This window comes from Oppia nitens, unplaced genomic scaffold, assembly GCF_028296485.1.
Source record: "Oppia nitens isolate AA-2021 unplaced genomic scaffold, nextdenovo-longstitch-racon4-pilon3 scaffold28_pilon_pilon_pilon, whole genome shotgun sequence".
In the NCBI taxonomy this organism is placed as follows: Eukaryota; Metazoa; Arthropoda; class Arachnida; order Sarcoptiformes; family Oppiidae; genus Oppia; species Oppia nitens.
The window spans coordinates 589,997-617,500 of record NW_026533208.1 but is presented as its reverse complement, the minus strand read 5'-3'; the positions used below and the strand labels follow the sequence as shown (position 1 = coordinate 617,500).

Genomic DNA, 27,504 nt, shown 5'->3' with positions numbered 1-27,504 from the left:
TTATTTCAATGGTCTTCCCGGGAGGAAAATGATGGTTCGCTTCACRAGACGAGACCAGAGAGAGAGAGAGAGAGAGAGAGAGAGAGAGAGAGAGAGAGAGAGAAATTCAAGAATATTCTGTTGAAAGTTAATGTAAAATATGTTTAAAAAATAGTTTTCTCTTTCGGATACATCAGTCTCTCTCTCTCTCTCTCTCTCTCTCTCTCTCTCTCTCTCTCTACTCACTCACTCACTCACTCACTATGTTTCACATTACATATGCCTTGTATTCAACAACAAAAAAAACCTGAAAAAAAATTTGAATGATTTATAACGCTTTCAATTTCTATTTACATATTTTTCACTTTCTATACTATACTATAGTATATATATATATATATATATATAAAGAATTTCCATTTAAAAAAATGCAGAGAATTTAACATAAAATTTAAGGTCTAAATTGAAATTTATTTTTTTCTTTATTGTATGATAAAAATGTTTGTATTTAAAAATCTAATATATATATATAYAGYATWTACTGATATAAACTACTATTATATAATATATCCTGCAATCAAACCCGAAACTGTAAAATTCAGTTTAATATACAATATATTTCTACTGTATATATATATATATATATATATATATATATATATAGTTATATATATCTAAATATATCTAACATTTTATAAATCGTTACCAAAGAGACGACTATTAAATTTATTGTATGTTTTTCAGTGGTGACGGCATTTACAACAATAACAGATAAAATAAAATAAATACAGGAATTCATGATTTTTTTTCGYAACAATTTATTTATTGCTGAAACTTTCTCTCTCTCTCTCTCTCTCTCTCTCTCTCTCTCTCTCTCTCTCTCTCTCTCTCTCTCTCTCTCTCTCTCTCTSTCTSTCTGTCGATGTTATCATTATTTCAAATACTGGTAGTAGTACTSTATATAATACAAATCATTTTAAATACACTGACAGTCAATCAATTTTGTATTTATATATTTTTTTGTATTTTATTTTTTTTTTTTTGCACATACATTGGATATATCAGCAACAAATTTTTGACATTTATAAAAAAAAMTGCTGAAATGTTTTTTGATTGATAGATAGGACTTATATAAAATAAAATTTATTTATATTTATAAATWTATATATATATATATWTATACACTATTATAAATAAATTATTTTATTATTATTATTGTATAAAAAATATTAAATATTTAAAAAAATTTATTAGCATAACAAAAATTATCAATTATTATAAATTTTATATAAATTAGCTCAATATATAAAGTTACTATATAATTAACTATATTTKTTATTRAAAACTATTTTATTATTATWATAAAAATATATATAATCATTGAAATTAACAAAAAATAAAATTCATTAWACCTTTATATTTGTCTAGAAAATCAATGATTACTTATATAAGGTATATATATATATATATATATAAAGTTACAAAGTTATGGTTTATATAATAAATTATAGCAAATAATAAAAAACATTTGTATTATAAGTTAAATATATATATATTTATATATAATTTAAGTTAAAAGAGTGCATTAGTTCACAAATGAATAGCTCTTTTAAATTACAATTTTTGTTTAGTATATATAAAATAMAATATTATATATAAAAATACTATAAAAAATTGATTTTTTTYTCTCTCTCTCTCTCTCTCTCTCTCTCTCTTTCTTTCTTTCTTTCTTTATTCAACATACAAATGATAATAAAAAATTGTTTAAATTTATTTTTTGAATAAAAAAATTTATAGATATCCATTATATATATATATATATTCAATATATATATATGCAATAAATTTGATACACAAAAAAATTGTATTATCAAACTTAAATAAGCCAGAATTAATGTCAATTTTATTTTTTATTTTTTAATATTATAATATTTTATATATTCTTAGGCTAATATATTTAWWATTAATAATATTGAATGATATTAGCAAATATAAATTACTTAATTTTTTTCATAGTATTATTAATAAGCAGTATTATAAATATAAGAAAAATGTATGAAATATTTACATTTAAATATATATATATATATATATATATATATATTACAGTATTATAAATATAAGAAAAATGTATGAAATATTTTCTAAATATAATGAAATATTTAATTTAAAAAACAATTTAATAATAATAATAMTTAAATAATATAATGYATTTATRKCGTTATAAATAGATAATTATAATAGTATGAAATAATAATTAAAAACTATTAATCTATATATAAATATATATATATATATATATATAATACTKRAATTGTTGTTTTAGATATTAACAACTTTWGGTATTAAACTGCTATTTAAATAATTAAAATGATGCTAACGATTAAATAGATTAAAAACAACTAAATCTATAATAATAATAATAATAATACAATGCTTATATATATATATATAAAATTGCTATTTACTTATTAATACTAATAATACTTACATTGTTTTGTTTTTTAGTATATATAKTATATATATATAACATTTTTGTCTAATGACTTAAACATGTAATTTATTTGCGATAACAAATGAGATGACATCATCTCTCTCTCTCTCTCTCTCTCTCTCTCTCTCTCTCTCTCTATATATATATATATATATATATATATATATATATATATAAAAAATATATAAAAAATATATATTTAATTTTTTCYGGTTTGTTTTTGTTATTGATTTTGTAATAATTGTGTCGATATAGTAGTAGTAGTAGTCTTAACATACATACAACACACACAACAAATTATAATCAATTTCCAAAAAAAATAAATAAAATTGTTGTGAATTCATAATTTTCCGGTCAGTTCTACCATTACTTTAGGGCCTCTCTCTCTCTCTCTCTCTCTCTCTCTCTCTCTCTCTCTCTCTCTCTCTCTCTCTCTCTTGTACTGGRAATGAGAGAGAGAGAGAGAGAGAGAGAGAAAGAAAGAGAGCAAGAGATAGCTTATGTATCTTTTTAATGGTCTAATGTCAGTATAATAATATTTTCGCTCATTTAGCTTATCATTTCACTGGACACACACACACACACACACAGATACAGTACATACATATATAAACACACATAAACTCAATACATGTATATATATAGCAATAATGATAAAAATACTAATATTTTATATATCAATATATACTGTATATATATATATGATATGTTGGTGGACATCTAAGTTGATGACATAACTGTGCCAATAGTTATATATATATATATATTGAAAGATCATAATTAGGATTATACAGTAAAGCTATAACATTTGYTATATACACACACAAACATAACTAAATATAATATTACAGATATACTATATATATATATATAAAGTACAATACAGAATATTAATGTATAATTTTAGTTTTAAAAAAAATAAAAACAAAAATTACTAATTAACACGAAWAATAMTAGAGATTAAAATTTAAAAACTAAAAAGTAAATTATTATAATTTTTGTTATTATTGTTGTTGCTGTTAATTGAATACTTGAATAAATGAATAATAATTATATATATATATATATATAAAACAGTTATCAAAATTAATATACATTTTTATGTATATATAKAAATTAATATAATAATTACAAAATCTAAATATATATACATGTATTATAATTAGCATCAAATGTTAGTAATTATCAAATGAAATATTATTGCATAACTKTATATCTCATATAAAAATGCATAATATATATATAAAAATATATATATACAGTATTCATATAAATTTATATATTTTATTTTATTTATATAMAATATATTRYTGTATAATTCATTAAAGAGCTAATGGTMTAAATGTAATTGTTTTTTAAAATTATAATATAACTGTAATAATAATAWTAAGSAAACTAATGGAAAGGTAGTGTAAAAATTAAAAATATGTTTTAGCTTTCAAATTGTTTGTGTTTTCTACAGTAATATMCCATTTTCAACAAACATTAAAACAATACATACATATAATATAATACATAYAAMCATACTGTATATATATATATAACTAATGACACATTATTTAATTTTATGGTATAAATAGTTTTTTATKATATWWGATATTTTTTMTTTAGTTTTTTTTGTTACTTTATTATTTAATAAATGAGTTTTAATGTGTTTGTTTGTGTGTGTGTGTGTGTGTGTGTAATATTGATTTAATAATAATAATAATAATAACTTAATCAGCACTTAAAACAATTTTTATAATAWATATTATATTTTTTTAGTYATATATATTTTTTTGGTATATAATTAATGCCATTACACACACACACATACTGTACATACACTGTAAATGMATTAAAATGYATAATTAAAAAGATGTACTCAAAAAATAAAATAAAAAATGTTTTTTAAGTATTTTTTGTTGTTGTTGAATAAAATATAGCAATTTTTTWAGTAATATATATATATATATYATAGTATACATACACAYARAGTATTAAGTAATTTTGAAAAATCTGTTCAAAAWTTTTTTATTTTGAAAGTAAATTTATATTATATAAGTATATCATAAATCTAATGCAATAATAAATGTTTTTAAGTAAATTAAATAGATATATATCTATWAAAAAAATTAGGRAAATTTTTTTTGATTAAAATCTTTTTTTACTAAATATACTAATATAATAATAYATTTTAATATTTATATTATATGTATTCCCTTGAAATTATTGAATTTATAGTTAGATATAAATAGATTTAATATATATATATATTAATAAAAACATCTATCATTTAAAACTACACAAAAAAATCATTGTCAAGGGAACCAATTTATTATTATTATTATTTATTATTAATAAACATACATTTAAAAAACACATTTACTAATTAATAGTAGATCATTGAGTTGAAAAAAATTAATTTAAAAAATTTGCAATTAATTTTAGATCTAATTAAATAAATAAATAAATTTGTTTTGAGATTAATTGCAAATATTATGTCCATATTATGTGCAATATAAAAAAAAAGTTATAATTAGATTTAATTATTAACTATTTTTTTGTTCAATAAAWWWWTTTTTGAATTATAAACAAACATAAAATTTTTTATATTTACTTTTTGTTTKTTTTGTTATKTTATGTTTGTTTGTTTATTTAACTTAACTAAAATTTATATATATATATATATGCAATATATATATATATAAATAAATAACTAAATAAAACGCATACATTTATATTATACTAAAACTATTCAAAAAACCTAAATGTAWTGATAAATATAAAGTCAAATATAATATGAAATCAAAAAATCAAAAATTTATTTTTTAGTTTTGTTAACAACAAACAAATAAAATAAAAAACTAAATGCAAATAACATACAAATATAATATATATATATATTTATATAAATAAATCAAATTTACCGGAATGTGTGACACATCTAATGATATTTGAGTTATATTTCATAAGATTTTTATTATTATTATTATTATTATTATCAATAGTAGACTGATTGCTGGTTAAAACCATTGAATACAAGTCAATCATATACTGTGGAGGAATATTATGTCGTCTTTTTTTGGTCAATAAACCACTTCTTTCAATAGCTAACAGTTTCAATGTATGATTMAATAGATATGATTCACTAAAATGATGTCCATTGATGTTGTCGTCGTCTTGAGATATCTTCAGGTGATCKCCAATAGGTTGTCGACTATAATAGGTTGTTGTTGTTGTCTGGTATGCATCTGAAGGACACTTATTATTATTATTATTATTATTATTATTAAGTATATTATCAATAGTTTGAAAACTTTTTGCTACCGCCGATGACGRCGAMGAYAATAATAGATGTGTTGAAATAAAAATCAATAAATAAATCATAAATTTATTCATAAATAATACAACAATTGCCGATTGAATRACAATAGTTTGCTGTTTTTTGTTGTATAAATACATTATTTTTTTTTAATTTATATATATTTTTTGTTGCACTAAACTRTTTAAATTAGTTAATAATATATATATTATATATTTTTGATATACAATARAAAAAAATTTATATATATATATTCTAATAKCAGCTAATATTTTAATAAATTTTTCAAACATTWTATATATATATTTTTTATATTCAAAAATATCTATCAAATAAAAACTTTTACTTATACTTTGTATTTGTTTTACACACACACACACACACACACACACACACACACTATGTGTTTGTGTGTATATATAATCATTTGATACACACATATACTATAGTAGTTGGATAAGACATTTGTTAATAATAATCACAACATTACAAAACATGAGATTTTTTTTATATATAAATTACAACAAAATATTTGTATTTTTTAAAAGAAATAACATATAAAAGTTGTGTTTATATATATATATATTTATATACCGGTATATATWTATATATACGTATATATACACACACTGTATATATATAACTTATTATCAATAATGTATATATAAGTTGTGTATTCAGCCGACTGTTCAATCGTTGTTATATAAGTTATACTGTATATACATATACTATATATATATATATATATATCGGGAGCTAAAAGAAAAATAACATTTAAAGTCAAAACTCGAGAGACTTACTGTCTATTGATTTTCAGGTCCAACCAATCGTGAGATACCGGAGCTCTGGGCAACTCATCGGAGACGACTCTCTCTCTCTCTCTCTCTCTCTCTCTCTCTCTCTCTCTCTCTCTTACATCTCATCTCTCCAAATGTTGTCTCAACTATAGCCGACTACTAATTACTTCATTAAAACAGTAATTTATTTTTTTTGTACTTTTTTTTGTTTCTTTTAGTTACCCGAAAAAAAAWATTGTATCAMAAAAATTTGTTTTCAGGCAAAACAAACAAAACCAAAAATAATTATYATYATTGTMTATCCTATTGAATACAACATATATTAATCTATATATATATATTAAAAATTTATATATTCAATAAATTATTTTCTAAGTTATACGTTAGTATTTTTTTTAGTTGGCAATAAATTAGCATTAAGTTATATATATATATTTCTAAAGGCCTATTTGTAAATAACCATTTATTTTGTGTTAGATTTATATATATATATAWATTTGTAATATTATAATAAATTTGTGTTTTTTTTGTTTTTGTTTTATTGGTTTCACTGTACATCTGAAAATCTGATACCGCTTTAAGCGCCGAAAAAACCGATTTTAATTAAYGAAAAATAAAATATAAAWAAAATAATTTTAAAAAATAATTGGCTTTTATTTTATTTTATTTGCYAACCTATAGGCTAGWCATAGAAATRCAATTAAAAATCAATAATCAATAAAAAAAATAGTCTAWAAATTTGGTAATTTATATATACCTGTATATAATCAATCAATTTGTCTAAAATCAATAATTGWAACGTAAAATAATTTTTTTTAAAAATAATATAAATATTAATTAATTAATTAATCACTATTTAGASSATTCAATCAATTTTTTTTTATAAAAWWGATAACATTTTATTAATAATGAAAATTTTTAAATATATTATTTTAATAAAACAMAATTTAAATAATAAAACACATAATAAWAACTTTTCTCATAAATAAAWAGATAGATTAAAMAAATAATTTTCAWTTTATATGATATAATATTTTTTCAAAAWAAAATTTTTGTTATTTTTTTTTTTTGGTCACAGAATATGCCAATAGATTCTTGCATTCAATTAATTCAATGATATATTTATTATTATTTTTTWAAAAAAAATTGATAACAAATACGAGCCGTTATTTATTATCAAACAATTTATATACAGTTAGGACAACATATTTTAGGTGWAAATAATAAAATTTAATTAAAATTATTTAAATAAAAAAAACATTTTAAATCATTATTTATTATTTTTTTTTGATGCAAATTATGTATCAGTTAATAGTTATAATAATAACATSAAAAACAAATAAATGATAAATAACTAAAAACTTTTACACTTAAAAATAGGGTTTACTAGAAAACAGTGTTGACTGTACTRWACAGTGTCTCACACAAGTAAAACAACTAAAAACACGTGTTTTATAATAWATATATWCATAAAAAAAAGTTATAATAAAAACAACTAATAATAAAACAGTGATTTATTTTTCGGTTAAATAATATCTACTAATAATAATTGTGTCCACAAATGAGTCGCGGATTCGGTGGCGGTGGCCGTGGAGGAGGCGGTAATCGAGGCGGCGGTCGGGGCTTCGGCGGAGGCCGTGGCGGCGGTGGTCGCGGAGGCGGCGGTTTCCGTGGACGCGGCGGTGGCCGAGGCGGCGGCTTTGGTGGTGGCCGTGGAGGTGGCGGTTGGGATTCGGGACCGCCCGACTTTGTCAAAGAGTTTGGCCTCTATACCCATGAATGTCAAAACCAATTGGTCTGTAAGGCCACTGTCGAGGAGGTGCCGTTTTTCAATGCGCCCATCTATCTGGAAAACAAGCAACAAATCGGTAAAGTGGACGAAATTTTCGGATCGATTCGCGACTACGTAAGTGTTTGATTGAATGGCCACTCGTTTACCGATATATCTTATAACAACAACTCTTTGTTGTCTTTTAAAAACAGTCGATATCAGTGACACTATCGGAGAATATGAAGGCCCAGTCGTTTCCCATTTCGCAAAAGGTTTTCATAGATCCGGCAAAACTGTTGCCATTGCAAAGGTTTTTGCCGCAACCCGGCGGTCGTGTAGCCAAACGGGGCGGCGGCCGTGGACGCGGTGGTGGCGGCGGTCGTGGCCGTGGAGGTGGCGGTTTCGGTAGAGGTGGCGGCGGAGGATTCAGAGGCGGCGGAGGATTCAGAGGCGGTGGAGGAGGAGGAAGAGGTGGCGGTAATAGAAATAGTTTTGGTCGCGGAGGTGGAGGCGGCGGCTTTGGTGGTGGCGGAGGAGGAGGTGGTCGCGGCTTCGGTAGAGGAGGTGGCGGCGGTTTTAGACGATAATAGTGACGGATGTGTTGTGTTGTGTGTGTGTTATAATTTTGTTGACCGTTTTCTGGCCATTCATTTTATCGACAGTTTTATTATTATAATAATAATAMWAAYCATAAAACTTGAAATCATTTTATTTTTTAATTAAAAACAAATTATACATTAATTATTATTAAAAAAATGTATTATTATTACTACTATTACTRYTKTTTTTTWTATAAAGTATAGTACAGTATATTTTGTAATGAAATTATTTTTAAAAGATTTAATGAAAAATAATTTAAATTATTTATATATAAATTAATAAATATATATATAATGAAAATGAATTATTACGGAATTGTTATTATTAATAATTAATTAATTAATTAATCAAATTTAATGTGTTTATTGACTTTTTTAGTATTATTATTGTCAACATTTGTTGTCATCAATTGATTATCGGCTCTATTAATGATTTTATCGAAACCTCTAATCTTATTGTGTCTCGACTTCTTATTGTTGATGTTTTTGTTRTTATTATTATTATTATTAGTATTATAGTTGTATTTCTGCTGATAGGCCATCAATTTGCTTCTTTCGTCAAATATTTTCRYCCAATAATCCGATTCTTCAYTGCCATCTAAGACAACMGCTGCTWCACTGTTACCATCGCCGCCGCCGCCCAACTGCCGGAGCCGTTCATCGGCTACTAATCGTTGACAGACATCCTGACTAACYGTCCGGATATAGCASAGGCCTTGAATGGTTTGGCTGTCGACAAACTCYAACTGATTGGTCTGCAAATCAATGTACGATATCTCACGTTTWTCGGCCATTTGTCGTACGTTTCGTTTGAATTGATTCTCATTGAACTCTTGTGAGGCSACCTTAAAGTTCAGTTTGATTATCAATCCCTTATCATAGCTACGGTCGACGGCAACGACAATATCATTGTTGGTGTCACCAACAGTCTTGCCATCAGTTGTTTGTCGCTGTTGTTTYTCATTGTTGTTGTCCATCACTTCAAGTGATTTCTTCAATGAAGACATGGTTTGCTTCTGTAATTGTAAATATCGTTTTTTCCATGATTTCCATTCGTGTTTCGACATAACTCTCAAATTGATTACTTCGGACGACTTGTTTGTATTGTTATGGTTGTTGTGATGGTGTTGCTGGTGRTGATGATTCTGATGATTGTTATCGTTATCGTTRTTRTTATTATTATTATTATTATCTTCGACAACAAAATCTGCAGCAATCGACTTCTTTTTCTTGCGTTTCTTCTTCTTTTTCTTTGTCGTTGTCTTTAGTTTYGTATCTATTTCGCCATCACTTGTCTTCTTCATCGTCATCTCATTGTTGTTCACTATCACCATTGAATTTGATTCACTTTGTTCGCTASTAATCKGYTTTTGATTWWCGTYATCGTCACTGAGTTTAGTTCGTTTACGTTCAACYTCTTCGCCAATAGYAATGTCTTCTTCCTTATCATCGGTGGTGTTCTTCAGCGGTCTTTTGCCTCCCAATACTTTTGACGKMGTTTTCACTACTTTAYTATCGGTCTGTTGTTGTTCACTGACTTTAGTGTCTTCTTCTWCTACTWCTTCTTTSGCATCTTTATTSTCACAYTTGTTGTTGTCGTCCGTCACTTGCGGATTKGRTTCGGCAGTAAAATGTTTTAACGCCTTTTCCGCCGAYAGTTTGTCCTCAAACTCGACAAATGCAAAGCCCATAATCTGGTTGTTGTTTTTGAATCGGGGTATCTTTACGTACTGTATTTTGCCGAACGTACCGAACACCGACCACAGCCACTGCTGATCRGCCGTCGGCGGCAGTCTCTCCACATACAGTGTCTGGTCATCSGTATTGACACTGCCGGCTGTAAACGGTYGCGATCGACGTACTGWCWGGCGATTGKCGTCCAATTYSAGTCCAACRGATCTATCGAGMGCTAGGCCTATGTCGCGGRTATTTGTGGTCAACTCGGATATCCTATTGAACTTCAAAAACTCTGYCAAATCGACAGGTTTTTGGCCACAGCTKTGTTCGGGATCTTCGGCRCCAATCAGTTGGCGCATAAAACGGTCGTGTCTTAGGTTGGCGTCGCTGAAGTAGAATTCAATCTAACGGTACGGACCGGACAAACAAACAAATWAATCAATTAAATCCATCAGTGGATCAGTTAATCGGCGGTTAAATACCTGTTGTCTAATGGCTGTCAACAATCGTTTCTTACGTTTTCGTTGATGTCTTTCTTGTGGTTTATTAATCGTCGGATTATTGGATCCGTTGTCACCATCAGTGTTGGCATTGTTATTGTTGTCCTCATCCTTATTGTCGTTATCTTCARCTTTGATGGTCTGATCCATGGTTTTAGAGGAGATAATAATAATAATGGTTTTKTMGACAAATATCACAACATTTTATTTCATAAACTATTTGTAACTAAAAAAAAATAATTAATAAATAAATAAWTWATTTATTTATTKATATAATAATAACAAATACATTGCAAATACAATACAAAACATTTCAACATTAATAACGTGTATTTCAATTGACAATTGAATGAAATAAATAAAWAAAAATTTTTTTATTATTTAATTATTTATTAATTAAAATAAATTAAAAAACGTATGTATTTTATATATATAAGTAACAAGTTTTTAAAAATAATTTGTTAATTAATTTAATTTACAAATACATGTGATTTATTTTATTTTTTTATTTTTATTTCACACACACACACACATAACACATAACATAAGTTTTACATTACAAACAAACACATAATTATATAATTATATATACGGTATATAAAAAAACAATTAAAAATGGTTTTATATAAAAAAAATTGAATTAAATTAAATTACATAATGTATAGATTAAAAATTAGACAAACAATCAAACAAACATAAAAACATTGTATACAAAACAAACAAACAAATTGAATATGAATTGTTGGTAATTAATAATAAGTWTTTAGAAAAAGTGATTTTTTAAAGTAATTATATTAAAAAAAAAGTTTTTAATTTTTTTTTAATAAATCAATACTTTTTCGGATAACCATTGGATGGATAATAGGTTATTGGCTCGTCATAGATAACTGGCGGGTATTCAGATTTCGGATCGTAGGAGGCGTGAGGTGGTGGYGGTGGTGGTGGCGATTGATGAGAGGTYGGTATGTATTTCTGGGTGTAGGCGTGTTTCGGGTAATAGCTATGTGGTGGTGGTGGCGGTGCTGGCGATGGGTATGGCTTASTGTAGTGGGGCGGTGGTGGTGGTGGTGGTGAGTGTGGGTGTGATTGATAGGTATCGGGTTTGAATGGATAGCTATATGAATGTTTGGATGGCGATGAAGGGGACGGGTGTGGATGGCTATACGGTGAAGATTTCATGATAGGTTTRTACTCGTAGTACTCGTCAATGGGATACATAACCGATGGGTGCATAATATGGGCGCCGCCGCCGGGTTTCTGATATTTTTTGTATGGCTTATACTTAACATAGTCTGAATACAATGGCATTGAATGAGAGTATTTTTGTGGCGGCGGTGGTGGTGGTGGCGGTGACTGACCTCCATAGCCATAGCTGACCGGATACGATGGGTTGGCTGGTGATGATGGCGGAGAGGGTTGGCCTGAATAGCCAGTATGGCTATAGTATGGCTGTTCATCMGACTGTGTGTATGGCATCCGTTTTTTGGGCATTTTATTGTAATAGTGGGAAACGTATTCACTTTTGGGCGTTTCGTGGACCGGATAGGGATGACTGATATAATCCAATTGGGTTGAYGGCGGYGGTGGTGGCGATTCGTCATACTTGTTATAGGGAACTGTATGGCTATAATAATCAGGTGCTGACGGATCATATGATGTTTCATGTGGTGATGGCGGTGGCGGTGGTGGTGGCTGTCTGTGTTGATATGTTTCCAATGGTATCAAATCATCACTAGTTTTGCTACTGCTACTACTACTGGTGCTACTAATGGTAATTGTTTTGGTCGCACAAACCATCGATACCATGAAATATAAGAGATATATCTGAGATAATAATAACAAATTAAACAATTATTTTTTGWWTTAATTAATTAATTTTATTAATTAATTATTGATTAAAAAATGTAATAATAATATCAGTTTAAGACTATTATTATTATAATAAATCATACCATCATTTTGTTGTTCACACAATTGATTTATAATTAATTAATTTTTTAAATAAGTGTTCATTTAGTTAAATGAAAAACTTTTTTTTCAATTTCTCTGTTCATAAATGTTTTTAAAAAACTTTTTGATCAAAAAACAAAATTAAAAACTTTTATTTATTTGTTAAACACATAAACCGTTATATATATATACATACAGTATATAACTTTGAAGACAATTATTGTTTTAAACCACCAAAAAAATCAAATGAAATGATAAAATGATTGTTTAGATGATGTGATCTCTTATTTATATATCCTTTACTTAGTAGAAAAAAAACAATTACTTGGAGTCAGTCAACAAAAAACAACAAAATAAAAGGTAAGCAACTGTTTTAGTAAAAGTTTTTACTTTTAGTTTAGTTTATCCAAAATACTAGCCTAAAACCCCCTCCCCCTCTATATAACAAAAAAAAACTAAACCACTGTTACTATAATCTGCTGAAAACCACTTCAACAATGAAATTATTATTAATAATAATTATAATATATAAAAAAAATCACTTCAAGTATTATATAATACAAAGTAGTAGTACTGTAGGTATGCTTTGCGTAATAATTATTAAGACATTATTATTATTATTATTTTATTAATCGCTAACAAGTTTTTTATATTATTATTATTATTTGATGTCTATTTGATTGTCTGATTGTTTTTTTTAAATATTTAAATATTTATTTATTTATAGAGTGAAAGATATTAGAGAAAAATTTATAACTTATTTATAAGTTTTGGATTTTTTTTCGTAATAATTTAGATTTTTTTTTGTTTTGTTTAATTTAATTTAATTTTTTTTTGTAAATAAACACTTAAGCGAAAGTACAATATATTATATATACAGTAAATTATTGATAAAGAAAAAAAAGTGATTAACATTTAATATATATATATATATTTGTATTAAAATTATGCAATTTTTTTGTGGATAAATATTTTGATTTAGTAATTTTGATTTTTTATTATTGAAACAAACATAAAAAAAACATTTCGACATATGATCATTGAATATAAAATTATAATATTAATAATTTTCAAGTATTTCAATTCAAWAAAAAATMAAAAAAATTTCCAAACTWTCTATAATATRCYATATATTCATAAATTTTCATTATATATATATACATTATATAATTTTTATATGTAATTGTATTAAATATTTTAAAATTTATTCAAAACATTAAAATATAAATACAACAAAAAAATAACTAAACAATAATGAGATGATCCAAATGCTTACAAAATTAGTTACTATTTTATTATTATTATTATTATAACTATACTAAATGAGAGCATAATTTTGTATTCAAATTTTTATAATAATAATAAAAAAATAGATAATAATAAAAAAAACTTTTTTATATTATATATTATTAATAAAATTTTTTTGACAAAATAGACAGACAGACAGATACAGGTGCCACTAAATACCTGTACAATACTTTCCCTTTTTTTTGCAATACCCTTAATACTGTCACACCATTACTTCCCTATCCCTATCACTACTACCCACACCACTAGCATCTGATATATCGTTGACCCACTCTGTCTGAAAACGGATGGCTATGTTTTGTGAGATTATTATAATATAATAAAGTTTGACATTTTCAGTACAATATTATTATTATTATTATCACAACAACATATTAGTATAATAAAAAAAGTAGTTATTTATATAAATTTATATATACAGTCGATGACAAAATTGATGAACGAGGTTTTTTGTGTATATCTTTAGAATGGAAATGAACTAGAACAAAAAAAAATTTTTTGCTACTATTATTTATTGGGACGGTCATTACTTTGCCACTTTTTTTGTAATTGGGCACAGGTATGCAAGGACAGGGATGGTCAATATCTCGAAAACTATAATAGATATTAAAGTTTTATAAATTGCTAATTATACTAAATCTGATAATATTGGACACGTGTTTTGGCATTTTTAATTTTATTGCAAAGTATTCGAACAAAATTGATTTTTTTGTTGCAAAAATCAAAATTTAAGAGACCATATCTTTTAAATGCATCGATATATCATGATTTAGTTAATTGATTTAAATTCTATATTTTAGTACTAACAATTCATCTATACATTAAATTTAGTTATCTTGTTTAGTTTTTTAAATATTTGTAAATTAATTTTTTTCTATTGTAATTATTTATAGATTTTGTTATCAATGTTATGTAATAGAAGACAATAATTAGTACTTAATTACAATATTAATTTACAAATATTTAAAAAACTAAACAAGCTAACTAAATTTAATGTATAGATGAATTGTTAGTACTAAAATATAGAATTTAAATCAATTAACTAAATCATGATATATCGATGCATTTAAAAGATATGGTCTCTTAAATTTTGATTTTTGCAACAAAAAAATTAATTTTGTTCGAATACTTTGCAATAAAATTAAAAATGCCAAAACACGTGTCCAATATTATCAGATTTAGTATAATTAGCAATTTATAAAACTTTAATATCTATTATAGTTTTCGAGATATTGACCATCCCTGTCCTTGCATACCTGTGCCCAATTACAAAAAAATAGTGGCAATACCAAACTACCGTCCCAATAAATAATAGTAGCAAAAAAATTTTTTTGTTCTAGTTCATTTCCATTCTAAAGATATACACAAAAAACCTCGTTCATCAATTTTGTCATCGACTGTATATATATTATTTAAGTGACAATTTTTAAAAATAAATTAATAATAATTATCGATTTTAATTGATTATATTATTAATTGAAACATAAAACATAAATCTATATTTTGATTGTTGTGATAAATATATTGCAATTAATGTATTTTAAAAACTATTATTAGGTATTAATTTGTATATTTAATATTTAAAATCTATTTTTGTATTTATGTATATACTATATATATATATGAATCAAAAAATAAAAAGATATTTTTAAAAAACAATTAATCAATCAATTTATATATTAATAGTTTAATAATGAATTTTTTTTGCCTATTGTTAACGTAAAAATAAAAAAATCATTTTTATATTATTATAATATATATTCATTGAATTATTTATATTTCAAAAATAAAATTGGATTTAAATAGATTCATAATTAGATTATAAATAATTTTTTTAATTTTTTTATGAATACAAATAGTAAAAAATAGATTTGCATAAACCGTAACATTATTATTATTATTATTATTATTATGATAAATATAATAATAATAAAAAGGGAAAGTTAAGTCTATATTTTAAAAACATTAGACAACAATAACAATAAAAAAAATTAACTAAAATTTTTTTTATATATATACACTTTTGTTTTTCAAACAATTAAACAATTTAGCACACATTTGACACAATAATACAAATAATAATAATAATAATAATAATAATCATATGTCGTGACAATTATTACTAAAACTTATTTGATAGCAAAAATTAATTTATAATATTAATAAAAAAAATGATAATTTCTATTATTTTAGTTCACTATTTTCAATTCATTTGTTCAAATCAGTTGATAATAATAATAATAATGTTTGTCTATATGTTTATCAAAAAAAAAAAAATTTTTTTTGTTAGTTTGTTTTCAAATACATAATTTTATATCAAAAGCGGAAATTTATTAATTTGTTAATTTTGTGTGTGTGTATATAATATTTAATCATATATATATATATATATAATATACTGTATATATATATATATATATAAATTATATATATATAAATGATAATATGATAAAATGATATATATATATTGATTTTTTAATTTTTCAAACTATATAAATATTTTTTTTAAAGTAAATAATTTTAATTTGTTGATTGATGTTAATGCTAATAATTATTATTGCTAATTAATTTAAACTTAATCATCAAAATTTTTATAATGTATTAAAATTTGTTTTTATCATCAATATCATTGTATTAAGGTWTCAAAAATAGATACATAAAATTTTTTATTTTAATTTATTAATCTATTGTATACATATAAAATTATTGTTACTATACATCAAATATKATTCAATAAATATGATTTATAGACATTGATTTTATTGAAATGTTATGGTTTAGTATTATTATTATTTATTAATATTTTAAACTTTATAATCATTTTATACGATATATAAATCAATCAATATTATCTAATATATAAACAAGTTAATACACTAGTTTTAATAATTAGTAATTAAAACTAAAAATAAAATAAAATACATCACAATAATAAAAAAATAATCTAATAATATTKAAACTAAATGATTAATTATATATCTAATGGTTAAATAAAAAAAAATGGGTTTATTTTCTAGTAATGGTAATCAAAAAAAAAAATATATAATAAAATGAATGGCAATAATATATATCACAGATTATTATTAATATTATTATTATTAAGTCAATCATATCAGAGGGTCAATGATTAGCTGAAGATCTCTCTCTCTCTCTCTCTCTCTCTCTCTGATCCAATGATGCCATGATATGTATGTGTGTGTGTGTGTTATGGCTTATGTATGACATGACACATGACTGTCCCTTATCTTATCCTMTCCTCTCTCTCTCTCTCTACTAATGTTTGGCAATACAGACAAACTGGAACTGCTCTTTGGCACAGCTCTGGCACTCGACTTCGCAACAGTATTTGAATTTACAATTACACGACGTAATCACCCGACGGCGTTGTCGTCTAATTTTGTGTCCACAATCCGTACACAATCGGCGACAACTTTTTTTCTCCTCTTTGCTCACATCCCGGGCCCGACGTTTCGAACAGTAGCGGCCAAGTGTACCGTTCGAGCCGAGTGTCTGATTGGCCACACAATAGTCGGGCGATTCTTCCGTAAAGGCCAGCCGAGTCAGATTCAGACGATTATGATTATGATTGCTGTTGTGATTGCTGTTGACTTTGATGGCCAGTTTGTAGGCCCGTTTCAGATAGTCGCCGACGGCTTCAAAACTGTTGATCCGTAGCCAACAGGTTTGCATAGTACAGGAGCCGCTCATACCGTGACATTTGCATGTCTTGATCATTGTTTCTCTGACGGCCTGTCAATCAACATATAGACAGACAGACAGTTAGATTAAATAAGTTTTTTTCAACAAAAAAAAATTAAATTAATTTATTTGATTTGTTGAGTGTGTGTGTGTGTGTATATATATATATATATATATATGTTTAAAAAAATAATAGATAAATGAAATATAAATTTTTTGAAATTAAAAAAAATCAAATTTACATAATAGAGAGTTTTAGAGAGAAGAGAGAGAGGAAATCATATTTTTTTTAAAAAATCATTAAATACAATATACATACATATCGTCCCACTTCATGGTTATGTAGTCTGACTATGGCTTTAAAGTCGTGACCCGTTTCCCTGTCGTCCAAAAATATCTTTGATATACGGGATCCCTCATCGATACTACCTTTGCAACTGTCGTCCACTTTGAAGGTTTTATCGGCCAACTCTTGGCTAATCTGTTGTTGGCGATGATGTCTTCCTCCTCCTCCTCTCTGTTGTTGTGTCAAACATCTACAGCTATCGAGTTGTCCTAAACTACAGTTTCGGGTAACCGTATAGACAATACCGGCGCTGATAATTGCCTGAATAAAGGCTATCTCTCTGTTTGCTAGAAGTTTGAGACACTTTATTGGTTAGATATTTTCGATACCGATATACAGTATATATATAACAAACAAACAAAAAAACGGGTATATCTAATACCTGGTAACTGAGCCGTGGACTGGTCGGTCACAATTTTGAAGGTACTCTCGGGACATGTCCAGCGCTCAAATGAAAATTGTCGCAAACATTCATCTAATTTAATAATATTATTATTATTAAAATAAATAGATATATAAAATTAATATTTTGAATATAAATTATATTTACAATACATTTTATAAAAAAAAATTTAAATTATTATTTTTTTAAAAATAAATAATTACTATTCAACTTACTTAATGCAATTTCAGCTCCCAGTGTAAAGTGTGTGATGTCGGTGCTTGAATGGGCTGCCTATGAATAATAATAATAATAATAATTTTTTATATATAAAAATTATTAATTAAAAGTTTTTTTTTTGATATTTTTGTTGTTGTTAAACAATTTTGTTTTAAATGCTTACTTGACTGCCGACTAATAGTAAATTTCCGATCGACCTATTGATACAATTATTAGTATATTTTAATAAAAAAAAATTAAAAGTCAAAAACAAATTTAGATAATACCCTAAATAAATAAATCACTAAACAAACAACTATATCGATAATACATACCATCCATAGATTTTTCTCAGACACAAACATAATACCAGAAATAATAATAATAATATTTTAAACTTGAAATCCATAATAATTTTGTTTTGTCCAAACAAATTGTAATTCAAATATCAAATAATAGTAATAATAATTTTTAGAAAATCATCGAAAAACTTGTAAATAATATAATATACACTGTATTATATTATTTATTGAATTATTATATACTAAAGGTATAGTATATATGATATGATATTATTTGTCCCATCAATTGTTGTTTTGTTGTTAACAAACTTTATTGAAATGTCAAGTTGTTGTGTGCAAACATTGTGGTCACATACCATCCCATCAAACACAACAACATCATCATCATCATCATGAATGAGTGTCGGTATTGTATTTACTGGTATTTACAGTTCAAACAACACTTTACAGCCCAACAGAGAGAGAGAGAGAGAGAGAGAGAGAGAGAGAGAGAGAGAGAGAGAGAGAGAGAGAGAGAGAGAGAGAGAGAGCTAACAGCCTTAACAATGGCTAAGAAGTGATTGAAAACACTTTTGCCGGCCGTCTCTCTCTCTCTCTCTCTCTTTACGCGCGTATATATCGATAATTGTCAGCTTATATATCAATATATATATATATGACATTACCAGCCAGTCGTTAATAATAATAATAATATCTTAATAATATTGAGCTATTCATCGGATTTTTGTTTGGGAAACATACCTCCCAAAGGGTATTATAGTTAAAACCCAGGGAGTGGTTACACACATTTGCTTCGGGCGTTTGGACACCACAAGTGGACCACAAATATTGTTAATATTAAAAATTTTTCACATATGATGCCTCTCTCTCTCTCTCTCTCTCTCACTTGCTTTCTACCGGTATATCAATTATAATGTATATGTTATTAATTAAAAAAATATATATATATATAAATACAATAATAATAAGGACTATCGGGTGCTGAACCCATAACAGTGTCTCCAAACAAACACATATATAAATAATTTGCAAACATATTATTATAATTATAAGTTAACATTTGCTCTCAATATTATTATTTTTGATGATTGATGAGAGACACACTAATTAATTAAATGCAAATTTCATTTAATTAATTTAATTTGAAAACTGTATGTTTTTGTCATCAACAAAAAAATGTTGTAAATTATTATTATTATAGATATTGGTATTCAATAATTATTTCAACACATTATTATAATACATATCGGTATATATATATATATATATATATATATAAACATATCTATCATACGATACAATATTGTCAGTTAAAAACCTCTATAAGAGTATATAATATGTTGTCATTATTGTTATGTGGGGTCAGAGAGAGAGAGAGAGAGAGAGAGAGAGAGAGAGAGAGAGAGAGAGAAAGATGTGATGGGATGTCCAGTAGTGGCAAAACTCATAAAAGTATAGATAATCTCCCAAAAGATCGCTTTAAATATCTCTATTGAAAGACACACACAGAAAGAGAGARAGAGAGAGAGAGTATTTGAAATATTAAATCCCTTTTTTCGTTAAGACTATTCATTTCATTGATTTTTCCTCATTCAAGAAAACCCTTTAACCGATATTATTATTATTATTGTTATCAAATGTATTGTAATATTTTTAGACAATTGTTTTTCGGCATAAATTGACTATTATTTACAATATATTACAAATAATACCAATGTTTTTGCATATGAAAAATAAGGTTATTTAAAATTCCTCACCATAAAAATAAATATAAAAATATAATTAACAAAAATAGGTGAAAAACATTATTGTTAGACAGAAAAAAACTACAATATATATATAATATAATAAAAATATTTAGTATTTATTCAGCAAAAATATAATTGATATCAATTTAATTCATTTAATGGTGATTTTTTATATATATATATAWAAAAAAAGAAAAATTAATTAATTAATTAATAATAAAATATATATTTAATAATATAATATCTAATAATAATAATAATAATAATAAATTGTATATTTGTCACATAAATATGGATAAATAAAAAAAATTAATTAATTAATTATATTTTAAATTTAATTATTTAACATTTATAAGTTATACAATAACAACCAACAATAATAATAATAAGCTTCAATTTTTTTTATATAATTAAATAACACATTTATATTATCTATCAATAAATGTCTTAAAATATATTGCTTTATGATATTACCGGTGATAATAATAACAATAATAATTTATAATTGAAAAATATATATATATATATATATATATTCACAAAAATATTTAATTTTGTTATCAACACTTATATTACTGTATTATTATTATTGTTATTATATAATATCAATATATCGGATCGGATCAGAGATATATAGCGAGTAAAGTAAAAAATAAATTAATGAAAAAAAATAAAACAATCAATCAATCAAATCAAACAAACAAATAAAATTGATAGACACAAAAAAAATGAATAAATAAAGCAAAAAAATTACAATATTTTTCTATAATAATAATTATCAAAAATAAAAACGACTATACATTTATCAAAAAAAAACAAAATAATTAACAAAAAAATTAAAGTTAATTATAGTAACCGTAGGGACCCTTGTCTTTGGTATCGCCGGTCCGCTCTTTTCGCTGTCGGATCACTTGCGGTGATACTGTTTTCAGATCGTAGGCCCAGCCCAGGTAGGCGCACGTATCGATGAAACAGGTAGTTAGATTGAACTTAGGACCCAGCTCTGAGGTGGCATAGTCCCAGGGAAACGTATGGTGATAATTATGAAAACCTAACGGTGCATGAAAACAGCGGTTAATAATATCCACACAAACAAACATATCAATCCTAAAAAACATACCTTCACCGATAGCACCGATAATTGTTACGGCATTTTCGGCGGGTGAGATGTGCTTGTCGTACGGTCGACGGCCCCAGAAATGGGCGGCACTGTTGACCAGCCATGTCATGTTCAGTGTCCACGTATAGCGTAATAGTGCACAAACAAAGTAGGCATTGAAAAACGATTCGCCCCACAGATAGTTGGGTAAGACTGTTGGCAGTAGAAAACAAAAGACGAAAACGAGTGGTAGATAAAACTTTCGCTGAAACCGGACGAGCGGATCCTGTAGTAGATCTTCGCAGCTGACAGTCTTGCCTTTCTCGAGGACATCGGGATGTTTGCGACACAGTAGCCAACCGCAGTGGGCAAAAAAGAAACCCCGATTGGCGTTGTGCGGATCGGCATCGGTTTCGCTGTACTTGTGATGGACCCGATGGTCGCGACTCCATTCGTAGATTGAGTTCTGTTGAATGAATTGAATGATTTGAAAATAAAAGAGGTGTCGATATGGTATTAGACAAGATATTGATGGTTTTGTGGATACAATTGATATATCCTTATTGAACAGTGAAAAGGGAAAGGGAGGGAGAGAGAGAGAGAAAGAGAGAGAGAGAGGGAGGGGAGAGAGAGACCATAAGATAGCCGCACACACACATACCTGAAATGCCATAGTATTGAATATGGTTAGGACAACCCTTAAGGGAAATTTGGCTTTATATGCCCGGTGCGACCATAGACGGTGTGCGCCAGCAGTAATTCCCAGACCGGATATTATATATAGTAGTATTGCTTCAACAAAAAAAATAAATAAATAAAATTAGCAAAAAAACAACATAACATAACCACACACACAAAACAGGTTAACCCCCACATACCACAAACAATTGTCTGCCACTGAGCTGCTGTAAAACACAGATAGAGGCCGTACAGTCCGGCCAAGTGTAGGCCAGTCATAATGGCAACATTACGCCAGACTATCTGGGCTTTGAACTCGCGTTTCGCTTGTTTGGAGCCATCGACGGTAATATCGGCAGCGATTTCCGGTTCAATTGTCGACGACTGTATATTTGGGGCCATTTCAATGGGTTTGCGATTATCTATTATAATAATAAATTAATACTTAGTTAATACATTTAATTGACTATTTAAAAAAATAATAATTTTACTAAAATTAAAAATATTAAATAAATATTTATATAAGTCTAATAATAAAATTAGCTACGTCAATTTGATTACCACATTTGCTTGAACAAAAAAAAATGCTTATATCATTATATAAACAATTATATACACAATTTATTAATATAAAAAATATTAATTAATTAATTAATTAATAATGATTATGACAAATTGTTATTAATTAAAATAAATAATTAAAAAAATTAATCTGATAATCATTTTAAAAAAATAATTTTAATCAAATAAATATACTTTTAATAATATCTAAACTATAAGTAAACGTTAGAATTGTTTTAAACTATTAATTTAGTTTTAATAAAATTAAAAATTAATATTTCAATTATTATTACTGCAATTACTTAGTATTAATGATTTATTTCTACTGATTCCCATATAAATCAATGGTCTAATAATTGTTGAATAAGACAAATAATTAGTATTATCTAACATATTAGATAACTTGATAAACATTTTTTTAAATAAAAAAAATTAATTAATTAATTAACACACACACACAACTAGTTAACACAAGTAATAAAAAAATTTAGACAAAATTTTTAATTAAATTAAATTTTCCTTTAAAAAAAATAATAATCTACACACACTAATGTGTAAAACAATAATAAAATTTGACAAAAATATGACATTTATTAAACATTTAAACAAAACAAAAAAAAAATGTAACTAAATTGTAAATGTGGTCAATGGTCGGGAAATGGACCGACATTTATATATATATATATCGATAGTTACCGGATTCAAGAGCACCGGTAGTTTTATTTTTGCGGTACTACTACTACTACTACTACCCTAACAATAGTTTTTTTTTTAAATAGTCATTGTTGTTACTGTACGTGACTTAACTAAAAAAACCACTACTATTTCAATAATATTATTTCAACTATTTTTTTAAAACTATTATTTTGATTATCTAACTTTTTTTTTGAAAAAATAAATAAATAATTGATTGATCCTTCAAAAAAAAAAATAGTAGTAGAAAATTACACATATGTTTAAATAAATATATAAATATATATATATATATATATATATATATAGGGTTTAAATAAATTTGATTAATTAAATAGATGAAACAAATTAATATTGTTTTTTTTTTTAAATAAAAAAATCTATTTATATTATTATATACATACATATTAAACATAATATACATGTATTATATAATAATTATTATAGTATTAAAAAAACCTTCAAAGCTAATTAAAATTTGATTAATTAATGTCTAATTTATTTTTAATTATCATAATTAAGTAGAAATTAAATTAAAATACAAAAATAATCATTAAAAACATAAAGACATTGAAAAAAAAACTAAATTTAATTATAAATAAATTTTAATAATTTTGTTAATTATAAAAAAAAACATTTTAAAAATACCAACAAAATTTTATCTAGTTAATTTTATTTTTAATCAAATTTATACTAATAGTATCTAAATAGATAAATAAATACATAAAATTATTTACCCATTAATGTTAGCTAGTAAAAAAATTAATAAGCTAGTATATTAACATATTTAATAAATATATCACCAAGTCACATTTATGCTAAAAAAAAATTTTTACCAAGATAATATTAATAATAATTTGTATGACTTAACTATTTTTTTTATTTTGAAAAAAAATTAATAAAACAACATATGTGTTTTTTATATTATTGCAAAATTAATTTTTTAATTTTTGAAAATAATAATAAATTTTTCTACAACTATAAATAAATTAAAATATATTATTATAATAGTTATTAAATTAATTATTAAATAATTTATAAATATCTAATTAATTTATTTTTTTAAAAAAAATTACACACAATTTTACTAATTAAATAAATAAATAATAATAATTAAATAATATAATTAATTTAATTAATTACCTGAATATTATTAATTAATTAACAATAATGTGGACACAAATTCACAAATAAATTAAATTCAAAAAAAAATTAAATAATAAATTCACTGAAAAAAAAATAAAATTCAAAATAAATAGCGTTTAGAAACAACAACACAAAACACAACACTATTTATCTATTATTTTCAAATAATAAAAATAAAATAGTAATTGAATTATTAATTTTTAAATTTGAAAACACATTTGAAATTCATAGTCAATAATAATATAATAATAAATATAATATTATTTTTAATAATAATAATAATATAACCAAACGTTTAGCTCTTTATATATACTGTAAGGCATTGCATGATATTATTATTAACTGATAATAGAGTGTAGACATAGAAAGGGGTGAAAAATGGGGGAAAAATTAAATAATAATTTTATTAATACACACAAAAAAATTTTGCCACAAAATTATATTCTGATTTCAATTATTTTTTTTGTGTTTATTATTATTATTATTATTCAAAATAACTGATTCATGCATTCGAATCGTATTATATTATATTATATTAAAACATAACATCTCTATCTCTATTACACTCATATAGAATAGAGTACACAACAGTCTATTATAATTATAGTTATAGTTAGAGAATGTCAGCGAATAGAATGCACGACCAGATGACATGTCATATTAATATATAATGATTAATACATATATAACGTTCACATTTTCCAACAAATTGTACATGTCAAAAACTTTTTTTTTAATTTTTTAAATTTTCATGTTTTTATGATTTAAAAAAAACAATTAATTTTAATTAATATTTGTTCCATAATTTGACAATTTATATTCTTTTTTTAAATGTTTAAGCTTGCTGAAATTTTTTAAATATTATTATTATTACTAACTTAAAATTTTAATATATTTTTTTTAAATTTTCTAATCGAACTTATACAGTGTAATAGCCTTTTTCGATTATAAGTGTAACGTTGTTAGTGAATAGTATGTTAAAAGTGGTGTGATTTTTGACTGTATATAACATCAGTAGTTGTATTACTGTATGTATTATACACACTGTACTGTATATTATACTTAAAGTATAGTACTGTAGGAATGGTACGATGCGATAGTGTGAGAGTGAGAGAGAGAGAGAGAGAGAGAGASAGAGAGAGAGAGAGAGAGAGAGAGAGAGAGAGAGAGAGAGAGAGAGAGAGAGAGAGAGAGAGAGAGAGAGAGAGAGAGAGTCATCCAATACATGCATACATACCATACACTGTGCGAATGTATTGCTTAGTTAATAGTACTTAACTTAATAGTAATAGTACTTTAATTATGATAACCAACGGGCATACCAGTGCTTATAATGTATAGTATATATATACAGTAGTATTACATAATATATATACTATATATATACAGGTATTTACATAACTAACAGCAAAAATATTTAATATATATAAATAATTAAAAAACAAAATAAAAGTATATATAAAAATAATTATTTATATGTTTGTACGTAGAAGTTTGTATTTACCAATAAAAATAAAATAAAATAAATGTGTCTAGCAACAAAATTTATGTATATCATTAAATAAACAAATAATAAAAATAATCTATTAATAGTTATGCAATTATTATTATTACTATTATTAAATATTGAACAGGTACCTTTGGTAATAGTTGTTATGTAGATAATAAAAATTGGTGCAATGACAAAAAAATAATAATAATTAAATAAATAAAATAGCATATAATACAATAACAATTAATTAATAAAAATGTTAACCAAGGTCAGATTATTATTATTAGTATTATTATTATAATAAAAATATATGATGATTATATAACTATATAATTGTTTAGTACTTTAATCGTTAATATAAAGTGTAATTTCTAAATGTTATATTGACTTTGTATTGAAAAATATAATAAATGCAGACAATTTTTTTTTAATTATATCTATAAATAGAAAATTATATATTTTTTTAAATAAATAACTAATAATTTTTTAAAAAGTTTTTTAAGTTACGGAAATAAATTAGTGATTCATAAAAAATATTATTTTTTTTGGTGTGATATTCATATGATTTTTATTGAACATTGAACTTATTTGTTATATAATTTCAATTTTTTTTAAAAATAGAAATTTTTATTAGTAATATATCTAAATATTATTTATTTTTTTAAATTTTATTTTATTTAAGTCCATTATTAATTAATTTATTAATAACTTATTTTATAGTATGTTTAGTAGTTATCAATGTAGTTATCTATGGGGTACA

At 24.7% G+C, this 27,504-nt stretch overlaps 6 protein-coding genes across 6 annotated transcripts in view; 1 reads left to right on the top strand and 5 right to left on the bottom strand.

Moving 5' to 3' along the window:
* The window catches only part of LOC128954644 (bone morphogenetic protein 5-like), a 14,850-nt gene extending 8,150 nt beyond the window's left edge, over positions 1-6,700 (bottom strand). The window contains exon 1 of the mRNA XM_054300246.1: positions 6,694-6,700. Within this exon, the coding sequence (XP_054156221.1) occupies positions 6,694-6,700 (7 nt within the window). The remainder of the gene's footprint in view (positions 1-6,693) is intronic.
* A 1,308-nt stretch (positions 6,701-8,008) lies between these two features.
* Positions 8,009-8,989, top strand: LOC128954528 (H/ACA ribonucleoprotein complex subunit 1-like). The gene is made up of 2 exons (XM_054300117.1): positions 8,009-8,480; positions 8,558-8,989. Exons 1-2 carry the CDS (start codon positions 8,136-8,138, stop codon positions 8,930-8,932), a joined length of 720 nt encoding a protein of 239 aa, XP_054156092.1. The 5' UTR covers positions 8,009-8,135; the 3' UTR covers positions 8,933-8,989.
* Positions 8,990-9,363: 374 nt separating this feature from the next.
* Positions 9,364-11,295, bottom strand: LOC128954643 (la-related protein 7-like; the record flags this gene model as incomplete). The annotated part of the gene is made up of 2 exons (XM_054300245.1): positions 11,104-11,295; positions 9,364-11,025 (listed from the first exon to the last, which is right to left on the bottom strand). Coding segments are annotated over exons 1-2 (1,830 nt in total), but the record flags the coding sequence as incomplete, so codon positions are not given.
* Positions 11,296-11,949: 654 nt separating this feature from the next.
* LOC128954642 (uncharacterized) lies at positions 11,950-12,927 on the bottom strand. The gene has a single exon (XM_054300244.1). The coding sequence runs from the start codon at positions 12,925-12,927 to the stop codon at positions 11,950-11,952; it is 978 nt and encodes a 325-aa protein (XP_054156219.1).
* Positions 12,928-17,449: 4,522 nt separating this feature from the next.
* Positions 17,450-19,718, bottom strand: LOC128954641 (protein Wnt-8b-like). The gene is made up of 6 exons (XM_054300243.1): positions 19,684-19,718; positions 19,210-19,243; positions 19,043-19,100; positions 18,807-18,899; positions 18,398-18,711; positions 17,450-18,129 (listed from the first exon to the last, which is right to left on the bottom strand). The coding sequence occupies exons 1-6, from the start codon at positions 19,716-19,718 to the stop codon at positions 17,653-17,655; spliced, it is 1,011 nt and encodes a 336-aa protein (XP_054156218.1). The 3' UTR covers positions 17,450-17,652.
* Positions 19,719-21,668: 1,950 nt separating this feature from the next.
* LOC128954598 (acyl-CoA Delta-9 desaturase-like) lies at positions 21,669-25,396 on the bottom strand. The gene is made up of 5 exons (XM_054300200.1): positions 25,250-25,396; positions 23,053-23,274; positions 22,836-22,966; positions 22,196-22,640; positions 21,669-22,126 (listed from the first exon to the last, which is right to left on the bottom strand). Exons 2-5 carry the CDS (start codon positions 23,252-23,254, stop codon positions 21,918-21,920), a joined length of 987 nt encoding a protein of 328 aa, XP_054156175.1. The 5' UTR covers positions 23,255-23,274; positions 25,250-25,396; the 3' UTR covers positions 21,669-21,917.
* Between the last annotated feature and the right edge of the window lie 2,108 nt (positions 25,397-27,504).